This window comes from Phytophthora cinnamomi, assembly GCF_018691715.1.
Source record: "Phytophthora cinnamomi strain GKB4 chromosome Unknown Contig45, whole genome shotgun sequence".
NCBI classification, from domain to species: domain Eukaryota; phylum Oomycota; class Peronosporomycetes; order Peronosporales; family Peronosporaceae; genus Phytophthora; species Phytophthora cinnamomi.
In genome coordinates this window covers 244,118-256,931 of record NW_027150978.1, presented here as the reverse complement: position 1 = coordinate 256,931, position 12,814 = coordinate 244,118, and the positions used below count along the sequence as shown (strand labels likewise).

Genomic DNA, 12,814 nt, shown 5'->3' with positions numbered 1-12,814 from the left:
ATTGCAGCAAACACGTCTTCTTGTGTCGCAGCTCCCATGAAAACTCGATCAAGTGTGCATTCCGTGACCGTACTGATGCTCCCCTGCGCAGTTGATGCTTGCACACACAAGCTGGTTCCTTCGTTTTCGCCCACCGTGACTACAACCTTGCTTTCAGAATCGGAAGGCGGGCGAACACGGACAACAACCTGGATTCTTCGATGCAGACTGACATCCGTGTTTTCTTCACTCTGGGAAGTCCGCCTGTGTTCAGCATCGGACATCGATCCGTTGCCAACATCGTCGAAATTGCAGGGATGGTGCAGTGCCTCAGCGTCTTCTCGCCTGTCGGTATCGTCCTGCTCGGGCCTTTTCAAAGCAGCTATCGATTCAATGTCGAGTTCTGTGGTCGTCTGCTGGCAGTTGCTACCCACCTGACCTACTGCCCCGTCCTCCAGATCAACTGCTGAATCTTCATTATTAGAAGCATCCGACTGCGTGTCAGAAAACAATTCCCACTCATCGCAGTAGTGTGCGTCTTCTCTGCTGTCGATTGTCTCCGTCACTGAGGCTGCAGTAGATGGTGGAGAGCGGTCAAACACAGCCACTGACCTGCCTCCTGTGCCCGGCTGCATTTCTCCGGTGAGTTCTCCATTATCTGCCACCGCCTCCAGCACACTCGTATCACTCATGTTGCTACAGGAAGCACGAGCCTGCTATATGACATCACAAGCTCACTCAAGAACTTCAATACCCGCAAATACCACAATGTACTCTAAAAATATGCGACCGTGTTGGCCGGTTGCGCTGTTATTACCACAAGCCTCGTACAGCAACTCATACTTAATCCTGCAAGCAGCAATTAATAACAACGGATGAGAATGGGAGATGCTTCTAGCTCATAGATGAGCACGTACCACCAGTTCAGGGAATTGCTCAGCGACGGCAAGTTCAAAATCACTAAGGTTTTTGGGCACGGCGAGGCTTGCCCATATCTTCTTTTGAGCATCTAGCTCATCGTCTTCTTCGCTTGCGTCTGCACCTTCATCTTCAGAAGCCTCTTCTTGATTGAAGCGCAAGGACTTCCGTCTAGAACTCCGTCGATAATTACGGTCACCGTTGCTCGATGCATCTGAATCGGCGCGTGTTCGACGGCGTTTGGGGCTTCTTTCGGGGGTAGTTGCAGCTTGGGATGCTGAGCGTTTAGCTGCACGTGTGGAGTGACTCCCTGCTGCAGCACGCGGACTGTTTCTGACGCGGTTTCGTGGGGACGGTGGCGCCGGCTTAGCGCGATGCGGTACGTCAGTTAACGTTTCTCCTGTAAGCTGATGATAAACCTCCTTCATCTGGGCGGATGGACGCTTTTTCAGAATTACTTCTATCGATGTCTCCATGAGTGGCAACTTGCAGAGATTTAATAGACGCTTGTGCTGGCGGTCGCGCTGTCGAGACATTTCAAGCAGCATCCGCCCACGCTCAAGTGAGCGGCGCAAATCTTGCAGCTGACCCAATATTTCTTGGGTAATCCAGGACTGGCGGTTCACATCGAAAGCAGCATCCGCTGGCGGGTGGGCTTCACAATAAAACTTCCACTCTGTGCGATTAGATCGAGCGCAATACAGTTTTTTCTGTGCCGCGCAAATCGGATGGAATCGGCGGTGGCACTGAGCACAATCGGCAAGGAGTCCCTCTTTCTTATCGCACAATTCGCATCGAGCAGACATACCCTCAGGCTTAAGAGTTGGCGCGTACGAACACAGCATGTGATGCCTCTTGACCGTTTTAGTTTTCTGCCACTTGCTGCAGTACACGTGAATCCACCTGTTCGATGCCGTAGGAGTCGTCGCCACCCCATTGCTCTCCAGTGCGTATTGCTGCGCCTGCTGGTTGTTGCTCTCGGGGATTATTTGGTTTTGTTGCTGTCGCTGCATGTTCTGATGAGCTTGTAACCATAGTTGCTGGCCCCCACCAGGTACTGGCCGAATTGCAGTAGCAATTGACTTTGAATCGGGGAATGCTTGCGCAGTCAAATGGTTTGATGCTGCGGGTGGATCAACACAAGGCATCAAGTAATCCGTTGCCTTCGCGCACACGACACACGCGGGCGATTCCTTACCACCCGTTTGCGTACACCGTTCGCAGATCCAGTTGCTTCTGAATATCGAGGCGGATGAGCCAATGTCAGAAATGCAGCACTCTGGGTGGATGTAAACGTTGCAATACTGGCAGCGTATCATAAACTGCCTTCGATGGAGCATATTCACGTCTGTAAGCTCGTCAGCAATGGGTGCGCAATACTCGAAACACGCTGAACAAACTGTCATGTCCGTCCAATCGATTGCATTTGGATCATCGTCGGTTGCAGTGATCTTGCTCTCGGCCGAGAGCACAGCTTGTACGATTGACCCAGACAACAAGGATGACTCGTCACCCACTTGTTTGTTTCCACAACTATAGTTATCCTTGTTTCGCATAACGAAGTAGGAATCAATCCGGAACCGCGTTCGACGACGTCGCTGGGCAATCTGCTCGGACGCTGGGTACTGATCCGGCAAATGACTTGAGCAGTACATCTGGAACTTTAATCCAGCCCCACCACCAGCATACACGTACCTACCATCTCCAAGTGAAATTGTCATGGGCAGTCCGTCATACCAACCGCAAAGTGGGTGGAAGGACGTAGAGCATCCAGGGTGGCAACATTGAATCGTGCGCCCACAAGCTACTCTGCAGTGCACGCACAGGCTGCCCAGCTCTAAGGCAGGAACCTCGGGGTTTTCATCAGTTTTCGTACCAACGTGCTGCCCGCCCGAGGTTTGTTTAATGCGCACGTCGATTTCTTCAGCAGAGTTTACGAACCGCACTTGATTCGTGGTCCCAACCAAACTAATGTCCGAAAGCTCAAACAAGTTGCCAATCCACACTTTCGGACACCACAGGGCACACACAACATGCACCCACTTTCCGTCAATGGTACGTTTGAAGGCACCGTCACTTAAAGAACAAAGTTGGCAGAATACATCGGTTGAAGGGTCGAGTCCTTCCCGCGTAGCGCGACATCGGTCGCAAATAAATTCATTGCTGGGAACCTTGGCCATTCCGTAGCAGCGTTGGTGAACCGCTAGCTCGCAACGATCGCAGAATATAATTGGGTTCGTTTCAGGAGATTGGCCGTCGAAACACACAACACAGGTACCATCGTCGATTGCGTCGTCCTCATCCTCCGTAGATCCCTCTTGCTCCTCATTTTCAGATGTCTTCTTGTTATCCTCTTCAGGTTTATCCCCACTTCTGTATCCAATCAATAAACTTGAGCATAATCGCTTCCAGGATGCGAACTCGTGATAGTACATGTCAGTTATTTGAGCTTTAAGCTGGAACTTGTTGTCTTCACTCTCCTTTCCTTGGAGTCTTTTGTACAATGTGCGAATACGATAGCGATTTTGCTCCGTCGTATCTTTCAGGTACTCCATGAGCAAGTTAATTGCTGGTGTCAGTTCATCAGTCAGCGCGGTATCAGCAGGAAGAGCCAAGACCGAGGACTCGTGAGCGATCGTTTCAGGGGTTTTCTCCACAGGAGTTTCCTTCACATGGTCACAGGCATCGAGAGAGATCAACAATTGGTCATCCTTCGCCAAGGGAACTTTCTTCGTCTGCATGTCGAACCCGACCAATGTGGACATAGCGTCGTGTTGGAAAATGCTAGCAAACGTCCCATTATTTGCAGCATGCTGATGCATCGTGGTTCCATTTTGGTAAACGCGCAGTGAATATTTACAATTCATTGCGGTGTCCTCTCCGTTCGTGAACTGCACGCGAATGTTAGCTTCTGAGCCTTCCGGAACGTACTTCGAGACAGAGTCGACGGGCGGTTCGGTACTGGGCTGTGTGCACTCAGGGTTATGGCAAATCTCAATCATCGGCTTAGCGAGCGGGTCGCTCAAACATCGACAGTGACTTGCTCGCATAAGGAAGTCGCACTTATGCGCGAATTTCTTAAGCGTGAGGGCCTGTTTTGGGTCTTCTGGGTTTCGTTCCAGTCGTAACGTGTCTCGACAGTGGATATCAGACGCTTGCAGCGGCCGCCGACGCGTAGCCTTCGCGATATCCTCCAGTTTCACGCCGCAGAGCCCCTTGGACAACTGTTCCATGCGCTTCTTCTCAAGCACACTGCTGCTGAAAAACTGGTTCTCCACCACCTTCCAAAAGTACGTCGAATCCATGGGGGCTCCGCTATTCTGTCCGGGCCACGAGGCAAACAGCACGTCCGTCAAGTCCGCTTGCTCGGTATCATCCAGAGCGCCGCCACCACCGCGCGGCGACGTCATGTTGTTCTTCCTCTTCAGTGCATGTCTACTCTTGGGGCACGTGTTCTTCAGGTGGCCCATCATGTGCGTCTCGCGCACGGACTCGCCGCACTCCGGGCAGGCCCGCATGGGCGGCGCCTGCCTTTTGTCCCTGCTCTTCTTGGGGCTGCTCTTGCTGCGCGTCTTGCCGCCTCCCTTCTTGGCCGGGGACTTGGCCTGCTTGTACGCGATCTCGGCGGGCTTGACGCCGAGTCGGTCCAGCTCCTCCTTCCTCCTGAGCGAGTCCTGCCTGGCCAGCCAGCCCAGCAGGCACTGGGTCTCGTGGCTGTCCTTGTTGGGCGCGCTGGCCTTGTTGGCGCAGAAGCGGCACTTGAGCTCGGCCGACGGCGGGTGCTCCAGCAGGAACTGCTTGACCTGCGGCAGCTTGCGCCACGAGTTGTCCACCATCTCGTACCGCGTGGAGGACACGTCGGCCAGGTGCGTCTTGCAGTGGTACACCTGCTGGTTGTCCGTGTTGTAGCCCGTGAAGAGCAGGCTCGAGGGCGCGCGGAAGGCGCACAGCACGTGGAAGGCCTTGGCGCAGCGCCCGCTCACGCACTGGATGCAGCCGCCGCGCAGGCCGCACAGCAGGCAGCGCAGCGTGCTGCGGCTGCGGTCCAGCAGCGAGATGTCCACGGCCTCGTCCATGGCGCCCGCCAGGCTGTGGGACAGCTCCGGGATCCAGTTGATGCACAGCACGTGGCACCACACGTCGCGCTGGGCCGTGAGCCGCAGCGCGCCGCCCGCGACGGGGCACACGGCGCACTGCGGCGTCGGGAGCGGCGCGGCGCTCGCGCTCACGTGCTCGCAGGCCTGGCAGAGCCACGCGGACGACGCGTCGCCGCCCGCGAGGCTGCGGCCGTAGCACTTGACGTGCACGCGGATGAAGCAGCGCGCGCACTGCACCAGCAGCGTCCCCTGGTAGTCGTCCACCTCCATGCAGATGCAGCAGGGCTCGCGCGGCGCGGCGGCGGCGGTGGGGGGCATGGCGGTCGGCGCCCGAGACGCAGCGAGAGTGAAGGTCGGCCGGTTTCCTGCGCTCGGTCTCCTGGTCAAGGGCAATTCTTGGACCTGCGGGAACGGTGTGGACCACATCTGCAGATTGTTAAACAGCATAAAACGGCGTCGTGGAATGCGGTATATCGGTACCGTATCAGAGGAGGACTGGTATTTTAATAATGGTATTGTATTAAAATACACCACTTAGGCTGGACGCTGGCGCTCATACCTCTCGCTCGGACATGACCGAGGATACTACGACGACTAAGCAGCGATACAGGAAGCGGCGGAGACACCAGTGCTGATCACTATTATAGTTGTGAGTCCGTCGTTGTTCGAAGCGGTGGCGTGGGCGGTAACGGCAGAGCAGCCGAGATGCATCGCAGGAGCAGATGCGAAACAGTGAGCGGATAGTCCACTTTGCAATCACACTTAAGTAAGCCCAGCATTCTTGACCCGCATTGGTCATCGGGATGCAGGAGATCCGAGCGGGGATGGAGATACATAGGTACCGATCTTGCAGACGCTGACTAGCATCCAAGTGCAGCGGCCCCAAAATACCAATTTAGGTTCTTCTCGGATTTGAACACTTCATCCCGATGCACGTGCCTTTCTCCTCCTAGATGTTGGAAGTGGTCAGTGGTTTGCCCCATACATCTCGCTCGTTCTCCAATACTCGCGGTACTCCTACACAACGATTTTGTCGATTTCGGTTGGCCCACGCTGCAGATTGAACACGCTGCTATAAACGTGTCTTGGCATCACCCACCATTAGATCTTCGTCCCAGTACTTGAACTGCGCTAGCCGCATGCTCAGGGCAGTTGTGATGCGTATAAAGCTGGGCTTCGCTCTTTTGCCTATGCACAGCCAAGGAAACGAGATTGCAGTGTTCAAAGTGTTGAGGGAAGGGTACGGGAACCACCGGTTGGCAGAAATGATTGAACGCGGAAAATGGGATCACAGTATTAGCGCGGGGACGGAATCGAGTGTCAAATATGACATTTTGCTGGATATGACATTTACTATACGGTACCATTTCCACCCCTTCACGTACAGTTACAGATGACGGAAAAATACACTCTATAAAATGGCACGTGTTGCTGAAGAACATTTTGACGAGCCTAGAGCTCCAGACTGCTCCAGACTATCCAGGCTCTTACATACTGTACTACCTCCCCAATAGTTGTAGATTAGCTCCAGACTATTAATAGTAGAGGGGGCCGGTTGGGTAGGGTAGGGTGTACGTTCCGGTTAAAAGTTACGGGAAAGTAGGTGTTTCCTGACTAGCAAGACTCGTCTTTCAACACAGCAACACTTACGACACCGTTCGATTCTTATAACACCAAAGATGTAGATATGTATGAAAAGTATATTATCTAGTTGTGTCACTGGTAGCACATATTCAAGTATCTGTATCGTAGATACTGAATTACTCCCTTGTTCTGTTCGCCGAAGTCAGGCTCAACTATTAATTTTAGTCTATACGCAATCTACCCGAAACCAATTGTCGTATCCGACACCTCATTTGTATTCGCTAGACACCATAACTAGCGCGTTAGAGTACATTGCGATCGTATTAGACGAATGAAGACTGTGACATAGTAACACCTGATCAAGATACGAGTTATACAGCATGAATTTCTCGCATGTATACTATCGAATCCGTTCCCGTGTTTGTATAACACACATGATATTATCATGTATGTGGGCTAGTTTCGTACTTGATATCTGACTGCTGGACATGACATTTGCTATACGGTTATGGAATTTGGGTAAAAATAATAAGAGGTACAATCTTTTGTCCGTTAAAGTATGTAATAAAAGTGGTCCACACGACGCCCCCAAGAAAAAAAAACTGTGCATTCCTTCTTTCGTTACTGGCGGCCATGAGTCTCGCATCGTGCCCGTTGGAGGAAGGGCTGGCCTTCAACACGGCGCCCGAGAGCGTCTACGCCGTGCAGGACTATGCGCTGGCCACGGGCAAGTCGGTGCGTGTAGAGCGCGCCAGCGGCGCCGACCGGCGCATCGTGTGCCTGTCCGAGCAGCCGTGCGCCTTCTTCGTGCAGATCTACCGGCAGCGCATGGCGGACAAGAAGACGTACGGCAAGTGGTACATCGCGTCGCTGGAGCTGACGCACTCGGACGCATGTGACGCCGGGCGTCGCCTCACTACGCGGCAGATTGCCGGGCTGCCGGCCTTCATGGAGGCCGTGCAGACCAACCCCAAGGCCTCCATCGAGGCCCTCGTGGCCACGGTGCTGGAGCGCCATGGAGTGCCGCTGGAGAAGCAGATCCGCCTCGTGTACCGCGCCAGAGACCTGGTGCGCAACGGCAAGGCCGTGGTCAGAAGCAGCATTCTGCCCAGTCAGGACGCGCCGCTGCCGCCCAGGCAGTTCGTGCAGCGACGCGTCAAGACGTCGCAGGAGGCCAAGGTGCTCAAGAACCCGGACCGGATGGCGTGGACGCAGACGCTGGTGGAGTCGCTGCTGATCGAGAGGATCGTCAAGCACGGCCGGGAGTTCGTGGAGGCCGGGGAGATCTCGCAGCACCGGCAACTCTGGGAGGTGATCCACAAGGACTTCAACGCGATGCACCAGCTGTCCGTGTCCGTGACGCAGCTGCGGGCCAAGTTCCGGTACTTGCAAGAGCAGTATGTGAAAGTCCGTGCCGAAGAGCAGGAGGCCGAGAGAGATGCGGAGAAGCTGGTGGTGTACCCGCGTTGCTGGGATATGCTGGCTGAGTATTTTGGTGATGAAGCTCCACACATCAGTCCAGACATGGTTGAGGCGAAAGAAGAGCTTGACGTCATGAACCCAGCTAACAGCCAGGCAATGAGCATTTCGACTAATGCAGGTGCCATTGTGGCCACCCAGTCGGGTCCAGTTCCGTTTGTCCAGTCGATGCAGTCGGTTGCTTTCCAGCCGGTACCTGTGCAAACTCCATTCCAGTCATCCGCTCTGCAATCAATCCCCGCCCAGTCCACGCCGGTCTTCTCCGCTCCTACGCAACTAGTAGTATCTCAAACTCAAGCTTCAGTTATTCAACAGGAAACCTCGCCGGAAGTAGCTTCAAAAGGAGAAGGGTGAACCCCCAGAACTCCCTGCTGCCCATCAAGAACCGCACACTGCTTTATCGGTCTATGCCACCCCATCCAATGTGTCTCCTGTGCCCAGCGATGTGGTGGAAAAACTCGAGAGTATTCAGAATACTCAGGACGAGATGTCCAAGTCTATGGATAGCATGAAGCAAGTGGTGGAGCAGTCAAACGAGGCCATTCGAGGTCTGCAGAAAGCGCTAAACCAGTCCAACGAAGTCAACGCCGCGCTGCTAGACTTCCTGAGGCGTCAGCCGTCGTCTGCATAGGTGTAAGCTTGAAAACTGAAAGGCACTCCATTTTGAGTTACAATATGATGATGGGCTTGTATGGAGCTTGCTCCCGTCTCCGATCAAGCTGTGCAGCAGTTGCTGCTGGCAATACTTAGCGCATTGCTGCGCAGGTAGTCACTTACTGATGTACCACCGTATTAAGAGTTTGGCAAACGTAGTCCAGCGACTCACTACTAGATCGCGCGGGCCCAAGCTCGCCGCGGAGCTGTTCTAGCTATGGTATTTCGCATGGCCATTTGCCAAAGCCTGTTGTGCTCGGGCACACGCTCGCTCGCGTGACCTATGCGTCTGGGGCTGACTAAAGATGACCTACTCCAGTAGATGAGTTACTGTGCATGCACCGTGTGCAACTGAGACCTCACACGAGCAGTTGCGCCAGACCTGCATGCAGCGGATGTGAAAATACGTTGCCTTTGCTAGTCCTTGAACTCCCACGGTGGTTCTACCGTCTTTCAACCACGGTATCTCGTGTTAAAGATAGTGCCTCTTCCTATCGTGGTACACTGTACCCGAGGTACTTGAACCCTCTCTAAGATGATCATACCTGATTTTACTGGCTTTAACTATACTATAGTGTACGCTAGAGTGTACGAGGCCACTAGATTCTCAACCACTAACATCTCAATCTACTCTTTCTTTCTCCCTCTCTCAATCAAGTCTCCTTTCCCGTCTGCTCCCATCCGCTCACCTCAACAGGTTATGAGCTCAAGCCAAGCCTCAAGCGACGACTTCCCGCGTCTCATAGGCGCAGAGAATTTCGATGTCTGGAAGACCCGCGTGTGCGCAGCCCTCGATGGCAAACACCTGCTCGGATTCGTAACGAAGCCCGACTACGATGGTGTATCCGAGGAAGAGAGCGAAGACAGCGGGAGCGACATGTCCGACGTAGACGACTCGCCGAAGACCAAGCCGGCTGAGGAGATCGATTCTGACGCTGTGGACTACGAGGACAGCGACGACGAGCTGAAACCTCCGTCCGGCTCTGACGAAGAATCCGGAGACAGCGACACGACGACGAAGACGAAGAAACTACCCGTCATCCGTCCCTTCAACCGCAGTGATGCGAAGCGTGCTTCCAAGCGCGAGGCTCGTACGAAGCCGAAACCGCTCAATCCCCGCGAGCGACGCCGCCAAGAGGCGAAGACGAAGGCATTTCTGATGAAAACCATGGACAACACCTGTCGTGTAGGAACACGCGCTAAATTATATATGGCACACTTTCCCCACCAACAACACCCACCGAGTCACCGAAGACTCAATGGGCTTGTTAGGGTTAGAACCTGAAGGCCCAGGAACTTTCCCTTGCACCGGGTTGATGTTTCCCCTGTGTACCGAGCTTCCGCTAGTCGACCGACGGAAGACTCAGCGTCACTAGCCACGAGCAAAGGCTAGCACGCTCTCACACACAAAATATACCTCGCAGGCCCTCAGAAGGAAGGGTCCCGGCCTTTTACGGCGTGATACGAGGGTGCCGGAGCTATACTCCGGCGGGAAGAAATAAATGGAGTGCGCTCTCGCTCCTCCAGTTCCTGGCGACGACTCGTCGCTACCAATACACCGGCCACTAACTCTTGGCCCTGCCAGGGATGAACACACGCTACACTAGTAGATGTGCCCACCGACAGTCATAATCCTACCTACCAGGTTTACCTTGAGCTGCAGGTCGTTCACTGCAGGCACCGGTGTCGCCCTTGCGTGGTTGGGAGGAAAAGCTGTTCTGTTATTGTTGCCCGAAGGCTTATCTTGTCTTCTCTTAAGTTTCCTATCGATCAATACAAATATCAAGTATAAACGCGTCCGTTTTGGACCACCAGTTGTAACTCACGACTCTTCGGCGCTTTCTCTGCGACGTGGCGGCGTTACCGACGACTCAAACGGCCGTTGAAACGCCACCGACGACTCGGGACAGGCGCCGATGACTCATAAGTTCGGATCTTGCCAGTAGGTTCGCCCCGCACTTAACGAGCTGCAACCGCCCGCTCTTGACTTGGGACCGTCGACGAGTCATCGTCACCGGCCTATATAGGCCAATCAGCGATCAGGGAGTTTAGTCCAATGACTGGCGATGGGTTGTGACTTGCCAGTCGGTGCCGGCGCCTCGAGTCTTCTGCGCACCCTGTCTCGGCTACATTTCTCGACACCACAACTGCCCCCACCACTATGCGAACCATTGTCTGGCGAGCGTCGTGGTGCTCCTTGGGTCTGCTTCAACGCTCGTGGTGTCCAGCGCTCTCGTACAGGTTTCGCGAGCTTTGCCTGCCTTGGCTCAACGAATGTACCTATCTCTGACTTGGTAGCACAGGAACATGCCACGGTAGGCATCCGCGAAGCAGGTGTGTCTTCGAGAGTCGCTGCGGTCGGTGCAACAGCTCGTACTAAAGCTGTAGCGATCACTCCCGACGACTCGCAAAGTCACGCCGCAGCCAGGGTCATCGGCTGCTGAGTCTTCGGCGGCAACTGAGTCATCGGTGCGGTTTTCTGCTACAGCGCCATGGCACCTAACACCGCACCGCCTCCGGAGCAGCTTCAGTTCCTTCTGCTGCTTGGTGAATCTGAGGGTGCACGTGCCCTGCTGGCCGATTGCACGTCTTGAAGGCTCAGAGCCGCGAGCTCCAGCTGACGCTAACAACGTGACACCCAGTGACCGCTCGAACTGTCTCTGGTCACCCAGCTGGTTATCCAGAAGCATATGCTGATCACTTGATTGACACCTTCTGATTACGTGGATGAGTTTGTTGAACCCGTGAACATCGTGTTGGTTCCGGCATCCGAGTCGTCAGGAGCAGCCTGCGCACTCCCGGGGCAGCTTGTAAAAGTAATCGCTGCCATCATTGTCGTCTTCAGGCTGTCGTAGTCTGTAATAATCCATCGATTTTGTGATTTCCATCCAATTTGGCCGCGTTCGGTCTCCATGTAGTCATGCAATACTGCAGTAGTCATCTTCGTATGTGGCTTGGGCTGCATTGCCCCAAGTACAGGTCATGGTGGCGACGAGTCTTCGGCACCTATTCCACTTCAACAACCAGGACCATTTGCGGGTGCTGACTGCTAGTGGCTCCAGGATCGGTCGTCCAAAACGATTTTAGGCACCCATACTCGAGAAAGAGAGCTTGAGTCATCGATTGCACCACTCCCAACATCAAATCCAAGTCGCGAGTCTTCGGCGACGCTTGAAGCGGCTCGGGACGTTAGTTGAATATTATCATTGCACGTCCGCTTCAATTGAAAGTCGTGACCTGATGACTTGAGCTCGCATTTGAACTTGGTCACGGCTGGGGACATATGGTTGTGTGGATGCCCCTGTCTCTTGGTGGGCACTGGTTTGCCCCGCTCCATGTACTGCCAGATGCGGTTGCCTGGTACAATGAGAGCTTCTGGAACGCGGTGTTCTTGTCCTTTGTATGAGTAAATCAACCAGTGGGCGGACGACTTGTTGTGTTGAGTCGTCGGCCACGGTGGCTTTGCCTTCGGTGGCTTGCTGCGAGGTCTGGTCTGCTTCTTTTTCACCTCAGCTTGTGCGTGAGTCGTCGGCATAATGGCGAGAGCCTCCGTATACATAAAAACAGAGTCGGGAACATTGGGCTTGTCACACATCGTCGCGATAAATGTCTGTTCGGGTACCGCCAATGAGTCGTCGGGGGTACGGGCAGGTATCGTTTGAGTCATCGAGGCATGTCCCGGCGCTCCGTCCGCCTTCTGTACTTCCTCGCCACCATGCGCCGTCGACTCGCTAGTACTCGAGTCTTCCTCAAGTGCTTCCGAAGATATGGCAACATCCTTTTCGGCATCGATCACCTCCGCTGAGTCGTCGGCGGTGGCAAGGAGGTTCCGGTAGTGCTCTTGCACTGCTGATTCCGAGTCGTCTTCCACCGGCGAGTCATCGGGGTTGTCACTTCCGTCGTCAGCATCGACATTTCCGCCTTCTTGCCCCTTAGCGACCGCTTCTGGACGTCGTAGGATGCCCCTGGGCGTGGGGTAGCTCGGTCGATCCACTATCGGTTGTGGTTTGACTAACCACTGTTGATAGCGTTCAGCCTTCCACTTCAGCAGGGTCTCATCACGCGCTTTCTTGTCCGACTTCTGCACCGACCACCATCCCATA

General features: G+C 54.3%; 2 protein-coding genes across 2 annotated transcripts; one reads left to right on the top strand and one right to left on the bottom strand.

Moving 5' to 3' along the window:
• Positions 1-822: 822 nt before the first annotated feature.
• On the bottom strand, positions 823-5,312 carry IUM83_15612 (kinesin-like protein; the record flags this gene model as incomplete). The annotated part of the gene is made up of 4 exons (XM_067940444.1): positions 823-828; positions 897-1,068; positions 2,722-2,902; positions 3,176-5,312. The coding sequence occupies 4 exons, from the start codon at positions 5,310-5,312 to the stop codon at positions 823-825; spliced, it is 2,496 nt and encodes an 831-aa protein (XP_067790657.1).
• A 1,899-nt stretch (positions 5,313-7,211) lies between these two features.
• Positions 7,212-8,688, top strand: IUM83_15611 (Mutatorlike Transposase; the record flags this gene model as incomplete). The annotated part of the gene is made up of 2 exons (XM_067940443.1): positions 7,212-8,407; positions 8,499-8,688. The coding sequence occupies 2 exons, from the start codon at positions 7,212-7,214 to the stop codon at positions 8,686-8,688; spliced, it is 1,386 nt and encodes a 461-aa protein (XP_067790663.1).
• Positions 8,689-12,814: the final 4,126 nt, after the last annotated feature.